Here is an 18,926-nt window from a genome sequence, read left to right as displayed (position 1 = left end):
CGCCTCTGTGTAGCGTAGCCTTTCAGCCCCGTATGTTAGGGTGGGACAGCGTAGCGCAGAGATTGCGTCATCTGTTTGGGCAGCTGAATTTCTAATGGATCTCCCCGGATATAGCGGCGGTACGGTCCGCCAATGTGTCCTGTGCGTTGCGGCCCAGCTGGAGAGGCGATGCGGCCTGGCTTTGGGCCGCGGACCGGGGGTTGACGACCCCTGGTCTACAGTATCAAATGCTGCGCTTAGGTCCAACAGTACCAGAAGACAAGATTCTCCTTCGTCTGCTGCTTCGAGAGCGTCATCCCATATTTTGAGTAGTGCCGTTTCTTTTCCGTGACCAGGACGGAAACCCGATTGAAACGGATCAAGTAATTTATGGGTGTCTAAATGATGTTGTAGCTGTTGTACAACTTATTTCTCCATTATCTTGGAGAAGAAATTTAGGCCTGTTATGGGTCGACGATGGTTTGGGTCTTTGGGGTCAAGGGTGTTTTTTTTTTTAGAATTGGTTGGATTATGCCTCGTTTCAGTAAGGTTGGCACCATGCCTTCCTTGAATGACTTGTTTAATGAGATCCGTGATAGCTGGTGCCACAATATCGGCACATTCTTTTAGCAATTTGGTGGGGATGATATCATTAGGCGCTGTGCTATCTCGCAGAGTGCCGATGATATTCTTAGTGGCATCAATGGAGATGGGCTTTAAAGTGAAATTAGTTGATTGCGGCATATTTGTGTGGATATTAGCTTTTTGATTTAAAGGGGGGGTCGATGAAGGTTCCATTTTGCTGAATAATTTCACGGATTTTGTCAATTTTGTTAAAGAAATAATTTGTTGCAAAAGTCTTGTGATTCGAAATTCGGGGCCTCTAGGCAGACTGGGTTCATGGATTGAGCAACTAAATTAAAGAGTTTGCGGGGGCGGTTCAGGGCATTTGCGATGATATTAGAACAATGATCTTTTTTGGCCTTAAAGATTTTTGTGATATTTCTTAGTTATTACCTTGTAAATAATGTGGTTTTCCTCTGTTGAGCTTCTTCTCCAGGCTGCTTCCACTCTTCTACGCTCTTGCTTCAGTAACGTGAGCTCGTCAAACCAGCTGGAATTGTTTTTCCGGATGCATGTTCTGCGTTTTGGCGCTACCATGTCTGCTGTCTGTAGAATAGCTTTGTTGATGGAGTTGAGTATTTCTGTCGCTGTTTGGTGTTGTTGAATTGTTTTTATTTTGTTCCCCAATGTAGTTTTGAAGAGTTCTGAGTGGAGTTTCCTGTGAGATCTTGTCACCTGTTTTTTTTTTTTTTTTTTTTTTTTTTTTAGGGGGCGTTTGTAGTGATTATAAATTTGATTGCATGGTGATCTGTCCATGGTAGAGGCTCATTTTTCAGTATGTTAGTTTCCAGATCTTGTCCGAAGATGAGATCAAGCGTGTGACCTGAAGCATGTGTGGGCCCACATACTAGTTGCTGCAGACCTAATCCTTCCAAGTGGTCAATGCAGGTGTCGGCGACAGGGTCCTGTGAGGAGTTGGCCCAGATATCCCTGTTCCTGGGGTGTAGTAAGATGGCCACCGGTTAGGACTAGGCCCGAGCCGGGGACTGTGCTGCTGGGTGAGTGCAACCGTTCGTTGGTGGAGGCTCCAGGGCACAGGAGGGTGGTGTTGGAGATCCTCCTGGGGCGAGGGGGGGACCTGTGACAGGAGTTTTTTTTTGTGGAGCCAACAGGATTTGATCCAGTAAAATGCAGCATGCCTGCCGGAGCCTGCGGACTTTCCTAAAGCCGCCTCCGCGAGATCGGGACTCCAGAGGGGGTGTAGTGGATGCCGGGAGGTAGTGGGGCTATTTGGGCTTACCTTATTCAGGAGTGATGCTGCGGGTGATGCTCCGATCGCAGGCTGGCAGTCCCTGTTAGGAAAGGTGGCAGGTTTTGGGGGAGAAAGGGAGGGGGCTGGGTGTGTGTGCCTGCAGGCCGCAGCCACGGGCTGGCCAGGCTGCCTGGTGTTAAGAGGGCCATATCTGGACGGTCTTTGTGGCTGCGTTCGGCACCTGTGAAGAGAATGGCAAGCCTGGGGGGCTAGGGGGAGGTGAAGCCAGATGAGGCCAGGGACCGCAGGCTGGAGGCTGTGTGCGGAGGATCCGTAAAAGGAGACCTGGGAGCTTGGATGCCGGTGAGCTTTCCTGCCCAACCTTCCTCCGGCAGCAGGTGCTACAAACCTCACTGCAAGCCGGACGGAGGAGAAATGACAATTGATTGATCCTCTCTCCAGCAGGTGGCAGTCTGGGCACAGTGGCTCAACAAGACAATACACAGGTACTCAACAAGACAATACTCGCAGACCAGCGGTAAAAGGTGAACCAGCTCCTTGTTCGAACATTTCTTGGTGGCCAAGACACATTTTTCAGTTCTATGGCCTTAAGGATAAAGTTCCAGTTTTCCTGGCAAGGAGCACTCTACTAGGTCTGAGAGTGCTTCTCAGCCTTCATGATTTGCAAGGCTGCTACCTGGTTATCCCTTCACACGTTCTATAGCTTTTACCAGGTGGATATTCAATCCTCATCTGATGCTAGCGCCAGGCATAAGTTCCTTCATTCAGCTCTTTGAGCTACAAGAGAATGATAAAGCAAATTTTTCTACTTGAAATAAAATAGATTTCTTGGATTTTCTTGAGTGACACAAGTCCCACACCACTGTTTGTGATCTACTCCAAAGTACGTTTTTTTCTACAAAACAGACATTGGGAGTGGGAAGGGTTATACCTAGCCCATGTCCAAATTCTCCTATAGGCAGCAGTATAACCCAGTCCATATATAAACTGAAACCTGTGTCCCTTAATAAGCTCCAGGTAAAATGATTTACATTTGCCTAAAATTAATGTCTGCAAGGTAGACAGAATTGTGTAATGATTCTGTTAAAAAAACTATTAAATACCTATTAAATTCCTTCATCTATATCACCTCCGGCATTCTAGTTTGTTCTCTCATTCACTTCCTGGTTTGCATCGTTCGTTCATGTAAGAACTACATTTCCCAGTACGAATTGCGGCAAGCCCAGTAATTCACAACTCCTTGAGGTCTCTAACACGTAGAGAGCGTCCTGCCGCACAGATGTAGTTCCCAGGAGGGGGTGAGCACGTTACTGACCACCACAGTAAACCCTCCCGTCACGGTGGTCAGTAAAATCAGACAAGCAGGAAGTGAACAGAACAGAGAAGAAATAGAGCAACTTCTGAGCAAAAAAAACAAACAATGAAGAAGTGAAAAGAGGAATGTCTGCAGGTAAAGGATGCTTATGAAAAAAAAAAAAAAAAATTATTTTACAACCCCTTCAAGTACAAAAATTCTGTTTGAATCTGGCTAAAATTACAGTTAGTTGACAACCATGACGCAGAGGCAGACTGCATACAGAGTTATCAGTTTGTAATGTTCTAAGCATTCTCTAGAAAACTACAGAAGCAATACTATGAGGAGAAGCTGAAGGGGCGTGTGTTTGGTAGTTCTAAAACTTTTAGTATCTTAGGGTGACAAGTGCCTTAAATAGGCTTTACCATTAGTAACAAAATCTGTTGGGTAGGTTTATGATAGAAAATTAGTTAGAACCCCCAAACTAATTTTTTAAAAGCAGAGGCCCTACAGAATAAAATGGTGGGGGGGTTTTGCAGCGGTGTAAAAAGTTGCCGCCTTACACACCTGGGAGACAGACGCCTGATGTCGGAAAGCCCAGGAGGCACCTATCGACCAGGTAGAATGTGCCGTGAAAGGAAATGGAGGCGTATGGCATAGGCCTGAATCACGACCTGTCTAATTCACCCAGAGATGGTGATCGATGAGACTCCTGGAATGAAGCAATAGCAGACAGGTACACCCACAGGGCTCGGACCATGTCCACGGAATGTAAAGCAGCCTCTTTAGGATGCGAAGGTCGAGGGAACAAGGACGGAAGTACAATGTCCTCATTGAGATGAAAAGCCAAAATGACCTTAGGAAGAAATGAAGGCTGCGGGCGTAATAGCCACCAAAAAGGCCACCTTTTGAGAGAGCGGTTTCTGAAGTACCGAGAGGACCAGATTCAAGTCCCACGGAGGAGCCACATGTCAAACCCCCTGTACGAACGTGCACCGCCAAGGGCTGTTAAAAAAGATGGCCAAAGCAGAAATCCACACCTCGCTGTAGAAACAGCAAAATCCTGGAGACCGAGTATACACGTGGACGCCACTTCAGCTCCTCACACCGAGATGTAGGCCTTCTAAGTACGATGATAGATCTTCTTAGAGGAAGACTTATGTGCTCTCAGCATGGTAGCAATAACCACATCAGACAGGCCACGGTCCCTTAACACCTGACTTTCAATAGCCACGCCGTTAAAGCCAGCGACTGTAAACCAGGATGAAGTATGGGGCCTTGCGACAGAAGGTCCTCTCGCAGCTGTAGTCGTCACGGAACATCCACCACCAGACACACTAGGTCGGGGTACCAGGGATGGCGAGGCCAATCTGAAGCAATTAGAATCATCGGGATTCCCTCGGTCTGCACCCTGCGAAGCAGACGAGGAAAAAGCTTTAGTGGGGGAAAGGCGTAAATCAGTCGATGCTTACCCCACGGAGTCTGTCGCATCTGCCCAAGGGTCTCTCAACCTAGCCACAAACCTCAACACCTTTCGTTTGAGTCGTGAAGCCAGAAGAACCACGTCTGGTGTGCCCCACCTGTTGCAAACGAGTTGAAACACATCCGGGTGCAACGACCATTCTGCTTGGTCCAGCGGCTGAGGTAGTCCGCCTGCCAGATTTCTACGCCCGGGATTTATATGGCCGATAGAGCCGGCACGCTCCGCTCTGCCGACCTCCGAGGCTGGCGCCGACCTCCTCGTTTCTCAGACGAAGTCTGAGACCACGAGGAGAGGCACAGCCTGATCGCCCGAAGCTCCAACACGTTGATCGGTAGGCGGGATTCGTCCAGCGACCCTGAGCCGACTGGACACCCCAAACACCCCCCCAACCGGTCAGACTGGTGTCCGTCGTAATTACCGTCCACTGAAGGGGAAGAAAAGACTTTGCGACCAGACCAGGGAAGCCTTGACCGCCTGGTCCACCTGGATCTGACAACCCAGGGACAACGGAGACTTGTCTCATTTGGTCAGTATTTCCTTCTGCAAGGCCCAAGTGTGGAATTGAGCATACGGCACTGCCTCGAAGGAGGCCACCATGAGGCTCAGGACTTGCATGCAAAAGTGTAGCGCCGACCGCCTGCGGGAGGTCGGCAGCCTCACCGCCGCCTGAAGAATTTGTAATTTGTCCGAGGGGAGACAAAACCCCGTCTCTAGGGGGACCAGGCGCGGAGTCGGCACCGAATTCTGGAGGTTCAGGATCTAACCGAAATCTCGAAGGGTCTGGATGACAATCGCCACATCCACCGCTAATTCTGAGCTTGAAGCAGCTCTCAGAAGAAGGTCGTCCAGGTAACCCACGATAGCGATACCTCGCTGTCTCAGCAATGCCAGAACCGGAGCGAGCACCTTGGTGAACACCCTTGGCGCTGAGGCCAGGCCAAAAGGAAGAGCCACAAATTGGCAAATTGGTAGTGGTCATCCGACCACAAAACGCAGAAACCTCTGATGTCCGACAAATAGGGGAAAATGCAAGTATTGGTCCTTGATGTCCAAGGATGCCAGGAAATCCCCCGGATGGAGTGCTGCGACTACCGAGCGTACCAATTCCATCCTGAACTTTTACAAAGCAGTTCAGGGCCTTGAGGTCCAGGATTGGGCAGACCCCTTCCTTCTTCGGGACCACAAACAGGTTTGAATAAAACCCTTGAAAACCTTCCAGCGGGGGCATGGGCACGATCACTCCCCGTGCTAGCAGATCCTGCACAGCCTCAAACAGGGCCACCTGACGAGTCAGAGGGAGCTGAAGGTTTTAGGGGAAAAAAATCTGTTTGGAGGGTAAGAGTAACTATCTTGGAAGAAACTACTTCGCAAACCCACTGGTCGTAAAGTAGGGAAGACCACCGAGCCGCGAATGTGCGAAGGCGACCCCCCACCCGCGTGTCCGGCGGGGGCAAACCTTCATGCGGTCGCAGGCTTATGCTCAGGTTTGTTAGGCTTGCGAAACCAGGGAAGCTTTTGTCCCTTAGCAGGAGCTTTATCAGTCTGGGATCTCTTACCTGCAGCTCCTGGCGGACGAAAAAGTCGCTTATGAGCGGAGGAGGGCCCATGCCATGAGGTCCAAAAAAACACAAGAAAATGGCCACCGAGCGGCCGCCCTGTAAAAAAGCGTGCGGACTACGGGAAAATAGCCGCCGCTGTAAAAAACTAGTACAAGGGAGCGGACCACACGAAAATGGCCGCCAAACAGTCATCCCATAGAGAAAAAAGGCATGCGGCTACAGGAAAATGTCCGCCATAGCATAGAAAATACAGGCTACGGGAAAATGGCCGCCGAACAAGAAAAATTAGCACCGACAGGCAGGGACAGCATGGTGGCAAGATACAGGCAGCAAACCCCCCCCCAGAATAGCACCTCAGGGCAGTGGACCTAGCAGCGCAGCCCCCACAGAGAGTGAAGTCCCCCCTCCAGGTGAACCCCCGTAATGCAGTAGGCCCCGTCAGAAGCGTGAGGAGGGGAAGGAGAGAAGAAGGGAAGGGTGTAAGGGACCCCCATCTCCCAGGGAATGCCCAGCCATTCCACCGAGGCAGGGGGGAGGGTACTTACCGATCCTGCGAAGCTTGCTTGAAGCATCCCAAACAGACCCACCACCCGAGCAGTACGGAAGTAGCTGTTGGCCCGGCACACTGTGACAGAGACAGTAATTACCCCGGTCATATGTGTGCCCCGCAGTGTGTAGCTCCCTGGCCACCCCTAGAGCAAACGGGGCATGTTGTGGCAGGACCCAGCGCGTAGTTAAAGGCCTGCACACACTCGCTGGTCGAAACTGGGGTGACTACAAGGATCTTTGATATCCAGCCTGCCGCCCAGTCGGCAGTTGATAGCGGATCAAAGCAGAGAGAAAAAAAAAACTCCAAGACCAAGGGCCCATAGGGAGCCAGGTCCAACTCCTATGCTAGGCAGAATAAAAACTGAGGCTGCTGTGTGCAGGGAGAGGGGTTATACCTAGAGAGACCGCCTCCTGGGCGGTACTGTACAGTTTAAGGTTGTATTAACACTAACAATGTTTCAACCTAGTCCTCTCCTGACAGAAGGTTATTCTGGGACCTGTGTGTTTCCCAGAAGACAGCGGGGAGGACAGTGTAAGCGCCTGACATGACGTAGATCACCGCAATGATCTATGCCAGGAAGTGGTAACAAATACCTGTATTACACAAGTATCTGCTCCCCCCTGAAAGGTGCCAAACGTGAAACCGGAGGGGGGGAGGAATCCAAAAAGTGGAAGTTCTATTTTTGGGTGGAACTCCGCTTTAACCACTTAAGGACCGCCTAACGCCGATATACGTTGGCAGAATGGCACGGCTGGGCACAAGCACGTACCTGTATGTCCTCATTAAGTGCCCAGCCACTTAAGCGCGCCCGCAACCCGGTCCAAAGCTCCGTGACCCGATCGCCGCCGAAGTCCTGGGATCGGTCACAGGAGCTGAACGGGGGGAGAGGTGTGTACACCTTCCCCGTTCTTCACAGTGGCACTGTCATTGATTGTCTGTTCCCGGATATAGGGAAAGGCTATCAATGACGTCACATGTCCAGCCCCTTACAGTTAGAAACACATATGAGGTCACACTTAACCCCTTTAGCGCCCCCTAGTGGTTAACTCCCAAACTGCAATTGTCATTTTCACAGTAAACAATGCATTTTTATAGCACTTTTTGCTGTGAAAATGACAATGGTCCCAAAAATGTGTCAAAATTGTCTGTGTCCACCATAATGTCGCAGTCACAAAAAAAAATCGCTGATCGCCGCCATTAGTAGTAAAATACGAAGAATACATATTGGCCTAAACCAGTGTTTCTCAATTCCAGTCCTCAGGCCCCCCCAACAGGTCAGGTTTTCCCTCAGATGAAAAGGCTGTGGTGATTACTAAGGCAGTGAAACTGATCAAATCACCTGTGCAAAATAATGGAAATCCTGAAAACCTGACCTGTTGGGGGGGCCTGAGGACTGGAATTGAGAAACACTGGCCTAAACTGAGGTAAAAAATGTATATATATATATATATATATATATATATATATATATATATGTGTATGTATATATATATATATGTGTATATATATATATATATATATATATATATATATATATGTGTGTATGTGTGTATATATATATATATATATATATCTATCTTTTTGGGGATATTTATTATAGCAAAAAGGAAAAAAATATTGAATTTTTTTCAAAATTGACGCTCTATTTTTGTTTATAGCGCAAAAAATAAAAACCGCAGAGGTGATCAAATACCACCAAAAGAAAGCTCTATTTGTGGGAGAAAAAAAAGGCGCCAATTTTGTTTGGGAGCCACGTCGCATGACCGCGCAATTGTCAGTTAAAGCGACGCAGTGCCAAATTGCAAAAAGGGGCCTGGTCCTTTACCTGCATATTGGTCCGGGTCTTAAGTGGTTAAGGAACCTGCAAATCTCCATATCGTTGGTTCAAAATTTGTTAAAGTAAAGAGATTCTTGACAAGTGATAGCCTCTTCTAGACGGAAAAACTATTATAATTTTGTAGTCAGATATCCACACTGCAGACTCCAGACAAAATGGAAAATGCATATGAAGACATCATATACAACAAATTCAATACTTGCCATACAGTTTAGAGCCCACGTCTGTGTTAAAGATTAGTGGCTTTATTTATTACAAGGTATTTACTGTATATAGCGCCGGCAATTTATGCAGCAATTTATATATTTATTACTTGTTAAACATAGAATTCCATGTGTTGAACATTTCACTATAAGTTACATGATTAAGTATAAACAATATATTACTTACAGAATTTGTTTAGCTAGTGTTTCTTTGTCTCAAATTTTTATCTTTGTGGTTATTTGTAGAGTTACTCTTCCTGAAGGAAAGACATGAGAAAGGATTAATCAGAATCCACAAATCGCATAATTTACGAGCAGCAAAATGACATTTTGCGAGAACAAAAACAAGTGAGCTGGTGAGAGATTTGACATTTGTAGCAAAAGACTACATTCAGACTAGGAAAAATCTACAGCAAAACAGTTTTTTTTTTTTTTTTTGCGGTAATTAAAGCTGTTTTATTTTTTTCTATTGAGAAAATTATTTTACAATTAAACATGGAACACAACATCCACTAGTGACAGGGAGGGATAAACTCAACATTTCATATTCATGTTGTGTGCCTTGCTGTACCATATACAGTACCATAAAAAGTATCTTTCACTTTGTATTGTAATCCCTGGTGTTCCTCCCAGTCCCTCTGCTTTCCCATTAAAAACTAACCACACCAAGCAGGAGAACACACCATGATCAGTTCTTTACACTATGCTGGAAACTCAGCCTGCTCTCCTGCAATGATCAAACTTACACTTGCCCTAGCACCCTACCCTTTTCAATTTTCTCTTCTGAACATATTGTCATTGTGCAGAAGGTGCTTGAAAAAGATCCCTTTTTTTATTCTATTTTCCAATACTTAACTCTCAGTGGAGTAATAAACTTGTACCAAATAATGGCCTACTTTATTAACTAATTTTCCTACATAAATCTCATAATTTAGATATCTAATTCACTGACCTTGCTAAATGAAGTCTGGGCAACAAGGCTTTAATGACCTCTGCTCCAAAAAGTGTTAGAGTGTGTGCGCTTTTTTTTTACATAGTCAAAGGCAAATACTTGGAATTCCAAAACGTATAGACACACACACACTTATATTTATTTATATATATATATATATATATATATATATATATATATATATATATATATATATATATATATATATATATATATATATATATATATATATATATATATATATATATATATATACACATATACACACACACACACACACACACACACACACACACACAGTACTGTGCAAACATTTTAGGCAAGTGTGAAGAAATGCTAAAAAGTAGGAATGCTTTGAAAAATAAACAATTAAAATATATATAAATTTACACAATGCAAACACAACAGAAGAAAAATCGAAAATAATATTTAGTGCAAATACCCTTTGGCTTCAAACCAGCATTTATATACTTTGTACACTTGCACAAAGTCAGGGATTTGGTAGGATTAGAGTCAGGTGTATTATTAATCTATTATATCACTCAGATGCTAATGATCATCAATTTCATATGCAAGTTGAAATACAGTCATTAAAGGAGAAGTTTACCTTTCATAACATGTTACACCCATATTCAGGGTGTAACATGTTATGAAAGGGCCGCCACCCCCGCTCCACATGCCGGCCGTGTCACTCACAGTCCACTGTGATTGTAGACTACAAGTTCTTGTAGTTCTCAATGAACTACTTCTTCTTCTGTATTGGCTTGCTTGAATGAGGTACAAGCAGGCAGATACACGGAGAGGTCTGCAAAAGACCTACATGGCACCAGCAAGCTACCGATTGCTGGTGCAATGCTTTACAGGCTCCAGCAACACAAAATATTAAGTTACGTTTTTTTTTTACCTGCAAAAAATGTGCATTTATTTTTTTGTCAAAAGGGGAACTTATCCTTTAACAGAAACAGCTTTGTAGGATGCTTAAAACTGGGTAAGGAACAGCCCAGCTTTGCTACCAAGGTGAGGTTGTGGATCAAAGTTTCAGGTCACGGGTCATAAACCATGTCCAGCATTTCCATCAGCACGGAACTGATGGAAACCAGCAGGATCCAGGTACACCCACTACTGTCTGGAGAAGTCTAGCCAAAAGTGGCATTTATAAAATAAAAATGAAAAGCCATACCTCAGATGTGGAAACAAGGCTAAGTGACTCAACTATGCACGAACACACAGGAACTGGGGTGCAGAAAAATGGCAGCAGGTGCTCTGGACTGAAGAGTCAAAATTTGAAATATTTGGCTGTAGCAGGCGAGCTGTATAATAGTGAGCGTCTGCAGGCAACAGTGAAGCGTGCAAACTTGAAGAAAGAAAAGCTGGGACAGCCACACTCCAAAAAAGTTCCTTTTTAATAAAAATTGGTCACAAAATTACATGCCACGGCCAAAAGAATCAGAATATCTGACGCATTTCGCACTGTATCTCAGTGCTTATTCATAGCTATGAATAAGCACTGAGATACAGTGCGAAACGCGTCAGCTTTTGTTCTGATTCTTTTGGCCGTGGCATGTAATTTTGTGACCAATTTTTATTAAAAAGGAACTTTTTTGTAGTGCGGCTGTCCCAGCTTTTCTTTCTTCAAGTTTGCATTTCCATTGCATTGCCTGCATCCATGGTTCGGATTTAAGGAGATTGGCTCTCTGGTTCATCTGAGCGGTTATCTCTTCTCTCATCTTATAACAGTGAAGCATGGTCACGTTCCTTGCAAGTTTGGGGCTGCATTTCTGCAAATGGAGTTCGAGATTTGGTCAGGATCAATGGGGTCTTCAATGCTGAGATGTAAAGGCAGATACTTAACCATCATGCCACACCATCAGGGAGGCATGCTATTGGCCCTAAATGTATTCTGCAGCAGGACAATTACCCCAAACATACAGCCAATGTCATTAGGGCCTATCTTCAGGGCAAGGAGTCCTAGAAGTGATTGTTTAGCCCTCACAGAGCCCTGATAAACAGAGTCTGTCTGATTACATGAAAAGACAGAAGGATTTGAGGCCGCTTACATTCACAGAAGATCTGTAGTTAGTGCAAGATGTTTGGAACAACCTACCTTGCTGGGTTCCTCCAAAAACTGCATGTAAGTGCAACAAGAATTGATGCTGGTTTGAAGCTAAAAAGGGTAGTCACACCAAATATTAATTTGATTTGGATTTCTCTTCTGTTCATTTACTTTACATTTTGTTAATTGATAAAAATGACCCAACGCTTCCTATTCCTTCCTAATTTACATTTTTTTTCCCCTCACCTGCCTAAAATGTTTGCACAGTTCTGTGTATATATATATATATATATATATATATATATATATATATATATATATATATATATATATATATATATATATATATATATATATATATATATATATATATATATATATTTTTTTCCACAGATCCAATAGTACTGTAGGGTAAGGCTAGAGACTGTGCAAAAAATGCGTTTGGCATGAAGTGTGATGGCTGTACTGAAGGGATGGAACATTTTAGAGGTATACAGGTCTACTTACATTGGTCCAGCTGGTTCATCATCTGAAGCACCCAAGCGATCATAAGAGAAATAAGAAGGGGAAGAAAAAAAAAATGAAAGTCAAAGAACAGTTAACAGCAGACCTACATAGAACTCATAACTATAGTGACTGCTGCTCACAGTTTGGATGCATCACAGTCACTTGAGGCAACTTGCTTATCTTGTTACTAAATGGTTGGCTATGTTCTTTACGATGAAGCATAAGTTTGACATCAGCCATGAAGGACTGCAACTGTAGTGGACAGATTGTTGAGATTTCATTGAATCCATCTTGTCCCCTAGTTCCAGTGGTTCACTCAGAGGACTAATGACATGACAAACCCAACATTTCAGTTGTAAAATCCTGCTGGTTGTTTTCTTATAGTGGGGTAATGGGTAGGTTAGTGATGACAGCAGAAGATGTCTTCCTTGACCAAGACTCTACACTGCACATTATCTAGATTCTAAACTATTACCAGAAGTTTGATTTCTTCCCAACACAATCATGGACTGAGCAAATACAAAAAAAGCATGAACATCCTCTTCCCCTGCCAGACTTCAGCTACAAGGTCACATAGAGCTTTACTATGTGCCGTGGCCAAATTGATTGCATCAATATCTTTCTAGAATTATTAACATATTCATTGGTTTTTATTTCCTTAAAGAGGTAATGCCTACATACAGGTGTGACAAATTGAGGGATTTTCACTGAAGTCTTGAAGAAAAATTTGCAGCAGGATTCCACAAGGAGACTAGTGCACATGAAGCAAAAAGATGGAGAAAAGTTACAGTCTTTGAAACGTGTGTTGGCACCTGCATAAGGAAAATCGGGGAGTAATATGATCATATGATCCCCATTACTTCCTCTCTACCTGCTGGCAGCGCATGAACAATGTCAACAGGTAGCCAAAAAAATAAATATCTCTGTGGAAAATAAATACAAAAAGAAGAAAATACAAAGCAAGAGAAGAAAAAGGAAGAACAAACTGTGCACAAACAGTCAACAAGCCTTTGTCCATAGACGTCTGGGAAACTGGCAAAATGCATTTTGAAATGGGACAGATAAGTCAGACTGGGGAGGGCTACAGCGTGCTAGATTAATGTACAGGAGCGCTACATTTACACAGAGGGCCTGAGAGACACAGCAACCAATTCCCTAGACAGACACACGCACGCACAAATGCAAAACCAAACCAAACCATTCACTGGCAGGAAAACATGTTTCCTGGTAGGATTGAAAAGGGTAAAAAGTTGACAAATACGGGTGCATCTCAAAAAAAAAAAAGAAATTTCAGCAATTCACTAAAAAAGTGAAACTAATATTTTATATGGTTGCGTCACACAGAGTGATATTTCAAGCATTTTTATTTTCATTTTGACGATTATGGCTTTCATCTAGTGAAAACCCAAAATTCAGCATCTCCGAAAACTAGATTACTTAAAAAAAAATTTTTTTTACATAAAATGTTGGCTTACTGAAAAGTAGGTCCATGTACAGTTTATTATGCACTCAATACTTGGTCAGGGCTTCTTTTGCATGAATTACTGCATCAATGCAGCGTGACAAGGAAGCGACCAGCCTGTGGCACCACTGAGATGTTATGGAAGCCCAGGTGGCTATAACAGCTTTCAGCTAGTCTGCATTATTGGGTCTGGTGTCTCATCTTCCTCTTGACAAAACCCCAAAGATTCTCTACATGGTTTAGGTCAGGCGAGTTTGCTGGCCAATCAAGCACAGTGATACCATGATCATAAACCAGGCATTGGGTACTTTTGGCAGGTGCCAACTCCTGCTGAAAAATGAAATCCACATCTCCATAAAGCTTGTCAGCAGAGGGAAGCATGAAGTGCTCTAGAATTTCCTGGTAGAGGGTTGTGCCGACTCTGGACTTGATAAAACACAGTGGGCAAACACCAGCAGAAGACATGGCTCCCCAAATCATCACTGCCTGGAAACTTCACACTGGACCTCATGCAACTTGGATTCTGTGCCTCTCCACTCTTCCTCCAGACTCTGGGACCTTGATTTCCAAATGAAATGCAACATTTTCCAGTCTGTGATGATTTGGGGAGCCATCTGCTGGTGTTGGTCCATTGTGTTTTATCAAGTCCAAAGTCAGCAGCCCTCTAAAAAGGAAATTCTAGAGCACTTCATGCTCCCCTCTGCTGACCAGCTTTATGGAGATGCGGATTAATTTTACAGCAGGACTTGGCACCTGACCACACTGCCAAAGGTACCAAGACCTAGTTTAATGATCATAGTATCACTGTGCTTGATTAGCCAGCAAACTCACCTGACCTAAACCCCATAGAGAATCTGTGGGGTATTGTCAAGAGGAAGATGAGACACCAGACCCAATAATGCAGACTAGCTGAAAGCCGCTATCAAAGCAACACCTCAACAGGGCCACAGGCTAATCGCTTCCATGCCACACCACATTGATGCAGTAATTCATGCAAAAAAGGAGCCCAACCAAGTTATGAGTGCATACTATAGAAGGACATACTTTCAGTAACCAACATTTCTGTATTACATTTTTTTTTTTATTATTGGTCTTATGCAATATTCATATTTTAAATTCTTATTTTGAGATACTGAATTTTGGGTTCTTATTAGCTGTAAACCATCAAAATAAAAAGAAATACTTGAAATATATATATAAATCCATATAAAATAGGAGTTTCGCTTTTTAAATTGAATTACTGAAATAAAATAACTGATGATAATCTAATTTTAGGAGATGCACCTGTATATGCCACAGTAGCTTGTCAGTGGTACTGTATCGTTTACCAATGTATATAAAAGGGAGTCTTGTGTTTTAGCACCTCATCTAATACTATATAAAGTCAAAATCATTCTCTAGCTCCATCTAGTGCCCACACACTGACTCTGCTCCGATTTACAGGAATGTTGGGGGAGGGGGAAAAAAAAAAAAAACAGTCCAATTTACCACATGCTACAAAATAAAAATATCCCTAAATCTTTCAACTTTCTTGCGCATGAAGCAAAAAAAAATTAAAATTGGTTTTGAAATAGTTGTAAAAAGGCTCCATACCATACACAATGGGCCCTCTAACATCTATACAGTCGGTGAAACATTCCTACTAGAAAACGGGCCCCATATTTAGTGCATTTTTTAGAAAAAGGAGATAAAGCTACAGGCTGCCTAATGCAGTTACTTAAACATCAAGAGCAAGGCCTATGAGCAAGGGTGTTATCATACATACACCTCAGGAATGTACAATGTGGCTGAAAAAATGCTTCCGGTTATCCTATGATTTTGAATACAATTGTCCTTTTAGATAGCTGTTGATATGAACTGCAAAGGGTGCTTAATATGCATTATCTGACTACCTAGAGCTGCACGATTGTCAAGAATCCTTATAGCAATTTTTTCCCCGTTGCGATATTGGCAAAGTATTTCCAGATCTTTCTATGCAGAGAATGCTCTATGCTCTGCTGAAGCCACAGCGTCAAAAGAAGAAAAATCTGGGCCGTCTGTCAAGTATCACAGCATTCTTTTTCAGGGGAACTCAAAATTTGCGCAGCGGTCTTTTAAATGCATTTTTTGGGGGGGGGGGGGAAGTTACTGTAATGAATTAAAAAAAAAAAAAAAGCCAGTAAAGTTAGCCCAAGTTTTTTTTTGTACAATGTGAAAGATTTTACACCGCGAGAATTGTGATCTTTATTCCAAGCAAAAAAAATAGTGATTCTCATTTTGGCCAGAATCGTGCAGCTCTACTACCTAAATGCTGCCCAATCTTTAAAGAATACACTGAACTGAAAATCAGAACCATTGTTGGTCAACTTGGCAAAGAACTGGAAACAAGCAATTTCTATTTCTATCAGAGATCTGAGGAGTTTCTCAACAGCTCCCTCTGCAGTTGTGCTTTTAGAAATGTCATCATGGGGTACAAAAGGTATTACAAATTATTCTAACAGAGAAGAATAATTTTAGAATTTTTCCTTTATTTTCCACCTGGTGATCAAGCCTGCAAGTATGTTTTCAAACAGAACAAGCTGTCCTGCAGATTTAGCAGGTGGAGCGTTGAGACAAACCATTTAACAATGACAGAAGTACTCACAAATGGTCAGCTTTTATTCACGCAAGACCTTTTTAAAAAATATGTAACGGTTAGTCCATCTAATCTTCTCTCCTCTAGATTAAAAATGTTACTGTTTAAAGGGTATGTTCGTTGCTCCTTCATCCAGAGTAGAGCCACTCTAATACAGGTTACTTGCTGGATCACCAGGTGAAAACGCAGTGAAAAGCCCCCAAAAAAAGAAAAATCTAAGATTGGTAACCTGCAATATGTTACTGGTTTGGGGTTTAATACTGCTTTAAGCTGGCAATCCAAGAAAGGTGAAAATATCTGTCAAACGGTGTACAGCTAGGTTTCGCGGTTTCTGCACTAGCTTTTTTACTGACCCAGTACCATAACAGGCCAAGAACCCACTTAAGGTGAGGACACGGGTAGGGGCAGGCTGTGAGTAAGGGAGATTACAAAAAAAGTTTTTTTAGTTTTTATTAAAAACATAGCAAAAGGATAAACAAACAAGAAAACCAAAAGAAACTGAAAATTAGTTGTGAAAGTGGATGAGGGAAACTCCAAGTGTTAACATCATGGGCTTGAGCAATCCCAACAACGGAAGCGAGATTAGACAAACTGGAAAAGCATGCAAAACTCGCACTTACCACCATAATATTTAAGGTTTGATGCAATTGAAGGAGGGGAAAAAAAAAAGTCACAGTAACCGACAAGAATCATTAGAGAAACTGCCTCCCTGGATTCCCCCTCCCAACCAACAAAGTAAAGAAAACTTAAAAAGAAAAAACACTTTGGGAGTAAAGAAATGGAGTGAGTGATTCAATCTGTGCTGAGAAAGGAGGCAAGCAAAATGTGAAGCGGATAAAAAGCAATGGTGAAAGGAAGAGCAGGTTTATTCAGGCAGTGCCCAAGTAAACCAGCAGGATACACTGAACTGCCAATAAAAGGGAACCCTTTTCAAAATGGCAGACAAAGCTGCAGTGCATCATGCTGGAAAGGAGAATCCTAGCACACACACCCATGCACACACCATATATTTCCATGTGAAAAATTTAAGAGTTCAGGCCTCTGGTTAATGATCAACAAAATTACTAGTCCATGAATTAAAATGACTTGTACCTTTTAAAAAGGGAATCAAATTCACCAGAGGGGGAAACAGAATGAAACGATACAGCTTCAAATTCCACCCAAACAGTTCACTAGTCTGAGCTTATACCTCTCACAATAGGACGGTTGCTGTACAGAAGTGGGAAACGTATGCTCAGTCTAGGCCATTACAGCCAGCTTAGTAGTTTGTAAAATTGCTGAGATGGAAATGAAGGCAGTTAGGTTAAAAGTGAAATGTTGAACTCTGATTCAATAAGTCAGTTCCCATTGAATGCACTGTCTTACCGAGCAGGTCAGTGACCAACACCCACCAGAAATGTTGAAATAAGCAGAACTTCAACATTTCCCTGCAGCTGCCTACTTTGGTGCAGAGATGCAAAGCTAACTGCATCCATATAACTCGTTCGCTGAAGCTGGAAGCAATGGCAAACTTTCAAAAATAAAGAAACTGTAGCTAAGCAGAATCTGAAACTAGTCAACTAAAACCTATGCAAAAATGCATGGGCATATAAAGAGATTATGTGAAGGGAAAGCTGAGCCAGAGAGAACACACCTTAGTTCATGCTCGAGTAATGAAAAGCACTGCTGAATCTCTAGACAAAGGGTGGGGGGAGCAAACTAATCTCATAAAAGCAATGCTAATATTTATATATTGCCAAACCCTGCCTTTAAGCTTTAACTAGAAAAACAAGACAAATAAAAAAAACTCATGGTATGTAGGTAAAAGCTTTGTAAAAAGCTTTAGCAAACTTTGATATTGGCAAAGGGAATATAATTTTACCCCTTCAAGTTGCCATATGACCATGCAGTCATTTCAACAGTGTGTTTCATGCCCACAGCAAGCTGGCACCAGGGCTCAGATACAATACAAACCTCAGGACAAAGAAAACATGACATTAGGGTGTTCCTGCAGAGAAGTATTACTTAAAAGCACATAGGGCACAAACTTACCAGATATACCACATAAAGGGAAGAAATGTGTGAGTGACATTGTTAATCACAACAGACACATTCTTTTGAAATGATATACTGTTAATATGATTCAAATAGGCTAAGTGCTAAACCTAAAACTGGAGGTATGCTACTAACAAGCAGCAGTGTAGCTCATACAAATCCGTTCTGCATTTCTAAACCGGTTCTACATGGGCTACATTTGACTGTTTTAGGCCCCTTTCACACGGGCACCTCCGTGGAGCAGAATCTGCTTGCTCAGGGGGATCTCTCCACTGATCCGGATGACAGGTCTGTGTCCGCTCCATCAGGCTGACCAGAGAGTCCAACTCTCCTTTATGGGGCAATTGGATGGAAACAAACCGCCTGTTCGTTTCCATTCAATAGCCACATGGGGAATAGGATCACCATCCGTCTGTTTTTAGAGGACAGGATTAGGGTTGTCCCGATACCGATACTAGTATCGGTATCGGGACCGATTCCGAGTATTTGCGGGAGTACTCGTACTCCCGCAAATACCCCCGATACCAAAATAGAATACTTCGCCCCCCCCCCAAACGAATCC

At 43.2% G+C, this 18,926-nt stretch overlaps 1 protein-coding gene across 2 annotated transcripts in view; it reads right to left on the bottom strand.

The window, feature by feature from the left end:
- The window catches only part of NPTN (neuroplastin), a 108,263-nt gene that overhangs the window by 5,451 nt on the left and 83,886 nt on the right, over positions 1 to 18,926 (bottom strand). The window contains exons 7-8 of one of the 2 annotated variants that reach the window (XM_040343024.1): positions 12,255 to 12,264; positions 8,930 to 8,999 (exon numbers count right to left, since the gene is read on the bottom strand). In XM_040343024.1, the coding sequence (XP_040198958.1) occupies positions 8,939 to 8,999; positions 12,255 to 12,264 (71 nt within the window). In that variant the 3' untranslated portion in view covers positions 8,930 to 8,938. Of the gene's footprint in view, positions 1 to 8,929; positions 9,000 to 12,254; positions 12,277 to 18,926 lie in introns of both variants that reach the window. The other variant, XM_040343023.1, reaches the window with a different exon arrangement.

Source organism: Rana temporaria, chromosome 3 (genome assembly GCF_905171775.1).
Source record: "Rana temporaria chromosome 3, aRanTem1.1, whole genome shotgun sequence".
Taxonomy (NCBI): domain Eukaryota; kingdom Metazoa; phylum Chordata; class Amphibia; order Anura; family Ranidae; genus Rana; species Rana temporaria.
The sequence above is the reverse complement of the archived record's forward strand: the minus strand, read 5'-3'. Positions and strand labels throughout refer to the sequence as shown.